This window comes from Haplochromis burtoni, unplaced genomic scaffold, assembly GCF_018398535.1.
Source record: "Haplochromis burtoni strain Fernald_Lab_line unplaced genomic scaffold, NCSU_Asbu1 Contig_2856, whole genome shotgun sequence".
NCBI classification, from domain to species: Eukaryota; Metazoa; Chordata; class Actinopteri; order Cichliformes; family Cichlidae; genus Haplochromis; species Haplochromis burtoni.
The window spans coordinates 1-9,564 of NW_024585217.1; the positions used below are offsets into that span (position 1 = coordinate 1).

The window sequence follows — 9,564 nt, forward strand, 5'->3', positions numbered from 1 at the left end:
ATGCAGGATGGAGAGATCTTGCAGGTCTTTCCTCCCCACTGCTGTCAGACTCCACAACAAAGACTCCGCAACTGACCAAACACATACATCCACATATGTTCAATAGCAATTGTGCGATACTCTTTTTCTGACAACATTGTATTTTACTCAGTTGTATATAGCATTTCTATTCTGTTTTATTCTATTGTAGCCAGTATTTTATTTTATTTAATCCTATAGTGTACAGTTGTGTACAGTATCTTATTCTTATTGTTATCCTATTCCAGTCTCTCTAATTTTGCTATGTAACTTTGCACTGCCCACTTTCTGCTGTAATAAAACAAATTTCCCACATGTGAGACTAATAAAGCTTATCTTATCTTATCTTATCTTATCTTATCTTATCTTATCTTATCTTATCTTATCTTATCTTATCTTATCTTATCGTGCTGTGCAAGAAACTGCACAATGACAATAAAAAACTCTGAGTCTCTCTTATCAATTGATTCAGAATTCCATTTCTGATTACTGATTCTGGCACAACGCTGTAGATAGTTAAAATAAAAACTCTATCGGTCTTTTAACATTATCTGAATTATGGTGGTAATTGAAGTCTCTCTGCTAAGTCAGTTTTACACATATGTTACAAAAGCATCATATGACACCGTGTGATGGGAATGTTGTTGCAACAACAAATATCTGATCAACACTATCTTGATTATGTATATAAAACTAACATCAGCATTGAGGAATTATTATATTTTTTCAAGGCAAAATTTTTGTTTTTGGTCATTAAAACCAGAATAAATAAATATTAATTGTGATAACTATGTTTGGATGAGAAACTAGGGCTTCAGTGAATGAGTGAAAAGTAAAAGAGGTTGTGTGGACAAAAGGAGGAAGGATATCATTCTCCAGGGAGCACAACAGTGGATGGGAGGTATGGTAGAAGGAGATAAATTTGCTGTATGACAGAAAGTTCTGTCCAGACAGCTGCAGGAACCTGATGATGGAGATCCAGATGCATCCAGAGGCAGAGCTCTGTTTTCCAGAGCTACCGAACAGTTCCTGCAGGAAGCCGACACTTCACTGGTCCAAAACGGTGCTCCTGAACGTTGGGCTTTCGTCCATCTCTGTGATCACTGCTGCTCTTAATCTGCTCATCATCATCTCAGTCTACCACTTCAGGCAGAGATTAACCTTTCAGATGAAACTAAAGTTCAACTTTTAGAAAATAATGTTACATTGACATCATATTCTTCAGTAATGTTTGAATTATGTCAAGATGAATGTCCTGTGTGTACCTAATCATAACTGTATAGTTTTATTTCCTTAATTGCACCATGCCTCAGCAATGGAACATTTCCATTGAAGACATTTGACATGATTAATGGGTAATTTGTAATTTTCTGTCTCCCTGCAGGCAGCTCCACACTCCCAGTAACATCCTCCTCCTCTCTCTGGCTGTCTCTGACTTTTTTGTGGGTTTTCTGTTGCTGCCGGTAGAAATCTTCAAAAACACGGCCTGCTGGGTATTTGGTGATCTCATGTGTTCACTTTATATTTATCTGAGCGGCATTCTTATGAATGCTTCAATTGAAATTATTGTTTTTATATCAGTTGACCGCTATGTGGCTATTTGTGACCCTCTGCATTACCCCACCAGAATCACTGTGACACGAGTCAAACTCAGTGTTTGTCTGTGTTGGTTTTATGCTATTTTCTACATGAGTCTTTACACAAAGGATGTCTTGATAAAGCCAGGCAGGTATGCTTCCTGCTATGGAGAGTGTGTGTTTTTTATTGAAGATATAACTGGAACTGTTGACATTGTTTTATGTTTTTTTGTTCCAGTTATTATCATCATTGTTCTGTATACAAGAGTATTTGTAGTGGCAGTGTCTCAGGCCCGTGCCATGCGCTCTCATGTTACAGCTGTCACACTTCAGCGTTCATTGAATCAATCAAACAAATCTGAGCTGAAAGCAGCCAGGAACCTTGGAGTTCTTGTAATTGTGTTCCTGGCAAGTATTTGCCCATTTTACTTCTACTCTCTTGTTGACGGCAATGTGGTCAAAGCTTCATCTGCGACTTTTTTGATCATTGTTTATTTTAACGCTTGTTTAAACCCACTGATCTATACCCTGTTTTACCCCTGGTTTAGAAATGCTGTTAAACTTATTATCACCCTGCAGATATTCAAGCATAACAGTAGTGAAGCCAACATACTATAGAGACAATGTGGAGGAACCTGACTGAAATCTGCAGAAAGATTTTTTTTCAGTAAATTGATGTGTCCAAAATCTGGAAATATAAAATTGTTTTTTAAAATGATGAACATATAGATGTGTCAGTTTCCAGTAAGAAATGAAAGTTGTTTAAATGGTTAGGTAAACATGAAGAGCATTCATCTTATGTAACTTTCTGTTTTAAAGAAATAATGAAATCACCTTTTACTGTGTTGCTTAAACAGACAATGAATTCTGACTGCCTTGTCATTTCACCTCTTCAACTGTCTTTTGTTTTTAACATCACAAACAGTTTGTGATAGTAGACAAGAAGACCATCATGTTAACATACTAATAATTATTTTAACATGTAATTTCTAAAAAAAACATTTTGAATCATGTAATTAGCCACTCATGTTGATCAGCCTTCTTTTCAGATTTAGGAATCTCTCTTCTATATGGAGGGCCAGGAGTAACAAAATGAGTGAATTAAATTAAATGTTTCAGGGACAGTTCTGCCCCTACGTTTGTCTTTAAGAATTTATTCTATCAGTCAGCGTCAATCTTCAAACTCAGGGGGCGAGTTTAATGCTAATCAAGTCAAAATCATTGCTTTGGCCTGGTGGCCATTCTTTTAGTTTTCATTCTCAGCTCAAACAACGGACATGTGGAAACTAACTGAATTGTACTTTGAAAAACCCTGTTTGTGTCTCACCAAATACACTTTTAATTTTTATACCAGAGAATGTAGTGGTTTAATCTTTAGATATCTGGTTGGTTTGTCAAGACAGAGGCTATTTGCACTGGAATCACTGATCCTAACACTGGGACCAGGGTAACACACAAAGCTGGATATCAGATCTCCGAGTTAACCCAGGGTTTCCCCGCGCGGTCACATGAAAGTGTCAGCAGCATCAAACTAATAGACATCTACAAATCGAATTCACTGGTCATGTGTTCTTTTACAGTAAATGATCCTTATTACTGCCAACTATTCCAGAGATGTGAAAATCTACAGCATAAAGAACATAAAAATATACCAGTCAAACACAATACAGTTGTAAAGCAGATGAACGCTTCCGTTTTTTGCAGATCAAAGTGGAATGAATGTGATTGGTTGAACAATCGCATGCTGTGTGTTCTGTGTTATTTGCATTTCCATCAGTGTTAAAGATTCAGCAGCAGATTCAAATCAAGTATAATAACATTTATAGGCTAAATTTAATAAATGACCAAATACAGGCATGTTCCTGTGATAATGCGCCGCACTGTTTGGTGATTTATAATCAAAACGATCAAACCTGCTCTGACAATTTGCATTTTTATTCCCTCAGCTGCAGATTTGCTGCTGTTTAAAAGTTTGAGAGCAAATATTAGATATAAAAACAAACGTCAAATATGGGTTCAGTCTACGCCAGTGTTGCCAACTTAGCAACTTAGCTGCTGTCAGAGTGGGAAATGTTCACCCCTACGTGTCCAAACTGCAAATGAATCACCCAAAGCTGCTGCTCCAGCCCTGCATTGGGAGCAGGGTAAATGTACATTTTTCTTTGTCTAAAATAAATCAATGTACTAAAATACATAATTCTAATGACACAGTCACTAACTACTTCGTCCATTCTGTGTCCCTCTCTGTGATATATAGCTAAACATCTAGCTAGCTAGCTCATGATCTCTCAGTCTAAACTGTACACTCAAAATACAGAAAAGAGTTGGAATCAAACCCTGAATTTAAGGGGTGGTTGAAGTGGTTTATTGGAGATGATTCACGTGAATACTGCCCGTATTGCAAGGCTAATTTCTACATCAAACTGAGTGATGTGAAAAAAACACATGACAACTCAAAAACATACTCAAAAGGAAAAGCGTTATAACAGTTCCACCCAAAACAAGTTGCCATTTATGATTTTAAAACACTGACTCGGCAAAAAAGACAGAGGCCACTGTAGCATTAGCTATCGCTGAACACTGTTCCACGCTGGCATGTGATCATATCGGAGAGGGATGTAGAGCTGCTTTCTCAGACTCCACTGCTGCTACCCATTTAAAAAAGCACGGGATAAAGCGCACAGAAATGATCAATGGTTATATCCCGTTTATCGTCTCCAAAGGAGAGCAGTCACTCTGAGAGAAACACAAGCTCCAGCAGCTCTGCACTCAGGGAACAAACTACATTTACTTATTTTGTGCAGCATATTGCGCCAACATTATGTTATATGGGACAGCAGCTGCCCACTTAAACTGTGACTACCACCAGGTAGCGTGTGCGTGTTTCCTGAATCAGCAGCAGGTGTTAAACAGCTGACAGGTGAACAGGATGTGTGCAGGTACACTGAAGGTCTGTCGAGCTGATCCATGGTATGGAAGAAAATGTCAGCTCGTTATTTATGTTACAGAAACACAGAGACACGAGACCAGGTAAAATTTTGAGTAAAGTTATTTCATTGTTGCCTGAAGATAATATTTATGCTTGTATGCATTTGTAGGAGCTGGAGAGGATGGAGACCTTTTTTGCTGAGGTCTTTAATCTTGTTAAACCGCATGATGACACACTAACAGAAAGAAATAACCATTCAGTGAAAATGAAAATCTGTGGATGCAACATCTGGAACACAGAGAGTGGAATATGTAAACAAATCTATCTGGTTAATGTAAAAAAACAGTTAACCTGGAACACCGGGGCTGTGAGCTCAGTACACTCTGTAAGCTGACTGTTAGTGAAGCTAGCGACATCTCCGAAGACATTGGAGCGCTTTTGCAAACATGTTCTATGTTGACAACCTGACCAGATATGTGAAGATTATGTCACTACATTCTCAGATAAAACATTATTAAAAGTGTAGTTGGTGTAAAAGTTTATTGCCGCTTGTGATTAGAAATGCATTCTGGGATACCCGGCTGCCCCAAGTCCATACTAACACCAGTTCATAGCAATCGATTATCTAGGATCAACTTGTCTTGACTTACTTTGCACAGTAACCAATCAGATGTTAGACAGGCTGCAGTGGCAGCATTAACCCCACCCCCTGAGTTTGATGAGTGAGGCTAACAAATAAAATTATTCAAGAACACAGCCGCAGGGTCAGAAGTGCCAAAATGAATCAAATAAATACACCATTAAATAATTAAATAAATGTGTCAATAATTAATAAACATATTTGAAATAAATTAATAATTTATTAAACATTTTAAATGAAATGAATGGGTATTCATTATTGAAATATTTATTTAATTAATTATTTTCCATTTTAATGAATTAATGAAACATTGATATAATTATTTAATGGCCTATTTAATTAATTCATTTTGGCACTCCTAGCCCTCCATTTTTGGGTTCACATTACACCTTACACCATCCGTGTAAGGTGGTAGAAAGCTGCGGTTGTAGATGTGCTGATTCATTCAGGGGTTAGGTTTCTTATTTAATTTAATAACTGTACAGTACTCTGTTTATAGTAACCATTGTCCTTAATGTAAAAATGCTGCTGTTTTAGATGCTTACAGAGCACAGGTGAAAGCCCTGACATCATGGTGCCCAGATAACAACCTGCTGCTCAACGTCAGCAAGACAAAGGAGCTCATTGTGGAATATAAGAGACTGCAGGGCAGCAGGAACACTCCTTTTGACATTGAGGAAACAGAGGTGGAGAGAGTCACATGCTGCAGGTTCCTGGGGATTAACATTAATGAGGATCTGAGCTGGTCACATCATATTGATGTGATCACAAAAGCAGTGAGACAGCGGCTCTTCTTTCTGCGGTGGCTGAGGAGGTTTGGCATGGATTAGAGAATACTCACCAACTTCTGTCAATACACCATTGAGCATATTCTATCTGGCAGCAGTGTTGGGGAGTAACGGAATACATATACCGACATTGCGTATTTAAAATACAAAATATGAGTAACTGTATTCTCCTACAGTTATCATTTAAAAAGGTGATAATTAGAATACAGTTACTTTGTTGAAATAAATGGAATACACGGCGGTACTTTCCTGTTTTATGTGTTAGGCCATCTTGAAATGACCACAACTATTTTCAGTTGCAGATGATAAAGGATTCAGAAAGTTTATTCATGCAGGCCTATATGACAGAGAATATGCATGTTCTTTTTGTTTTCATATTTTATTTATATTTTATTGTGTTGTGGTTTGCAGTGTTTTGTGTTGTTTCACTTTAAATTTATTTCAAAGGAAAAAGCTGAAAATTTAAATAGTTAAAAGTTGAAATGTAAATAGTTGTTTTTTGTATATATAACAGGTAAATGAACATTTTTTTTAAATTATTTGAATATATATGAGTGCTTGTGTATAAATACACAAACAGTACACATATACTTTCAATTGTGTAATTTAAGTGATCTAGGTAGCTTTGTTTTGGAAGTTCAGTTAACACTAGCAATGTGTTTTGGACTTTGAACTTGTTTTGGAGTTTGTACATGCTTTGTCTCTAGGGGCCACTATATATATTTATATATAAACATATATTAAAAATCATGGTTATTTTACATTAGTAATTCCTTTTGTGCATAACTTTATATTGTTCTTGATAATAAATTAATTAAAGCAACAAAACAACCTGAGGAGCCGAAAGAGCCAGCTCTTTTTGATGAGCAGGGCTGAAAGAGTCAGTTCTCTAAAAAGAGCCAGAATTCCCATCACTAAATAGCACATTCATGTAACTGTAAAAAGAATGACAATATTGTAAGTAATCTAAAGTATTCGGAATACGTTACTCACATTGAGTAACTTGACAGAATACGTTACTAACTACATTTTAGGCCATGCATTCTGTAATCTGTAGTGGAATACATTTTAAAAGTAACCTTCCCAACACTGTCTGGCAGTTTCAATGCATTGGAGTGCAAAGCATATGGAGGGTGGTCAGATCAGCCCAGCGTATCAATAGGTCTGAACTGCCAGCCAGAAGCTCTACAGGAAGCACTGTAGGGGAATGGCCTGGAGGGTCCTTTCTGATCTCAGCCACCTGATCTGATCTGCAGGAGCTGCAGCTCACTGATGGAGATACAAAATAAAGCTGAGCTTTGTTTTCCAGAACTCCTCAACAGTTCCTGCAGGAGGATGACGCTTTACTGGTCCAAAGCTGTACTCCTGTACATTGAGGTGTTCTGCATCTCTCTGATCACTGCTGCTCTAAACCTTCTGGTCATCATCTCAGTCTCCCACTTAAGGCATGAATTAACTTGTTACTTAAAACTACAGTTTTAAATTAACATATGTGAAAACTTAGACTTACATCAGTGGAATTAGCTAAGAAAAAAGAAGTGCAGTAATATAGTGCTGCAGCACTTCCTAGAAAATAAAATCTATATCAAAGGTGAGAAATGCGATTCAGTCTCTTTTCTTGGTTTCATCTTAGAGAAATGGCCGATTAAGGCAGATCCAGCTACAGTGTAGGCAGTGTTGCCTGGCCCGTACCGGTAACTCGGAAGCATCTCCAGTGCTTGGGCTTTCTTGGTTTTGTTCTTGTTGTTGTTTGTTCTTCTCTTCCCTCAGGAATGAGAAAGAAAATGCATCCTTGTGCCTTTTTCTCCAATTGTCTGTGTGAACAAAATTATAATGCTCTGGATGAATAGAGAGAATTGCTGGAAGGAGCTGAGAAACCTTTTGTTGTTTGGATGGACCATTAAAATCCTTTAGTGCCGTTGCTAAGCAACTCCATGCTCATTAAGCCAAGTGGATCCTGTTCTTTACTAGATTTAATCTTGCTTTTGCCTACAGACCTGGATCTGAACCTCTGACGGCACCTAGTGCTCCAATCCTTCTGGTCCATCACCCATCATCAGCTCACTAATCTGGGAGATGGAAAGAAACTTGTGCAAAATGCTCAGCAGGATGAGTCTGACCCAGGAAAAAAGATCACTTAACTGTATTTTTGCTCCCTCCAGTGTTTATTCCCAGATTATACATTGGGCCCATACTGTCAAGTCAAGTTCAGCTGTCACCCTGGTAATAATGAAAGCACCCGAGGAAAGAGAGAAACAAAATCCAGTCTCCTGGGCAGCCCAGCCCAAGCAGAGAAGCCCAGACCTCCCTTTCCCCAGCCACCTCCTCAAGCTTGTCCGGGGGAACACCAAGGCCTTCCCAGGCCAGCCAAGAGATATAATCTCTCCAGCATGTCCTGGGCCTCCCCAGAAAACCTCACCCAGGAGGCGCCCAGGAAGCATCCTTGTCAGATCTCTGAACCACCTCAACTGGCTCCTTTCGATGTGAAGGAGCAGCGGTTCTACTCTGAGCCCCTCCCGAATGGCCAAACTTCTCACCCTATCTCTAAGGGACAGGCCCGCCACCCTTTGGAGGAAGCCCATTTCTGCCGCTTGTATCTGCGATCTTGTTCTTTCAGTCACTAACCACAGCTCATGGCCATAGGTGACGGTAGGGGCGTAGATCGTCCGCATCGCTGCAGCCGCTGCACCAATCCGTTCAAGACATAATATAATAATAACCAATATCATGAATTCCAGATGAATGAAAAATTACTGATCATTAATTGATTGCATAAGACAGTGAATGTATAGTGTAGTGAGAAAAAGGAGGGACAGGGATTTTGTGTGTGTCGTGTGTGTATGTCTGTGGGTGGTAGTGAAATAAATCACGTCTGTGAGAAAACATTCTGACAGCTGCAGCTCTCTGACGATGGAGATATAGAAAGCAGCTTTGTTTTCTGAATCCAAGCCTGAGCTGGAGCTTTTTAATATTTATGGGTCACCTGCTCAGCATGTCAGCACCCTGCATTCTGTTTTTATTCCCATTTTACTTTTTTAACTTAATTTTTTTATGTGTTTTTTTTTCTTTCTTTTGTTGATGTAATGTCCCAAAGGTCTAATCTCGGAGAGCAGCAGATTATGCCATCATTCACCTGCATAGTTCCCTCTCTCACCTGGTGACTGTGAGTATCATGTTCTTTGATTTCTCCACTGCCTTCAAGACCATTCTGAAGGACAAGCTGGAGAATGTAAGTGGACCATCACCTAACAACATGGATGGTGGACTACCTCACTGACCGACCACAGTACGTGAGAACTCAGGGCGGTGTGTCGGACAGGGTTGTCTGAGGTACGGGGGCCCCACAGGGAATAGTTCTGCCTCTGTTCCTCTTCACCATCTACACTGCAGACCTCTCCCACAACTCCACCCAGTGCTTCCTTCAGAAGTTCTCTGATGACTCTGCAATAGTCGGCCTCATCACTGATGGGGATGAGAGGGAGTACAGAGAACTTACCCATGACTTTGTGGACTGGTGCCAGCTGAACTACCTCCAGATCAACACTAGTAAAACCAAGGAGCTGGTGGTAGACTTCCGCAGGCACAAACATCCTCCACTGCAACCACTGAACA

The 9,564-nt window shown here is 39.2% G+C and overlaps 1 protein-coding gene across 1 annotated transcript; it reads left to right on the plus strand.

Moving 5' to 3' along the window:
* The first annotated feature begins 988 nt into the window (after positions 1-988).
* On the plus strand, positions 989-5,994 carry LOC106632838 (trace amine-associated receptor 13c-like). The gene is made up of 3 exons (XM_014331502.2): positions 989-1,167; positions 1,403-2,190; positions 5,702-5,994. The coding sequence occupies exons 1-3, from the start codon at positions 989-991 to the stop codon at positions 5,992-5,994; spliced, it is 1,260 nt and encodes a 419-aa protein (XP_014186988.2).
* Positions 5,995-9,564: the final 3,570 nt, after the last annotated feature.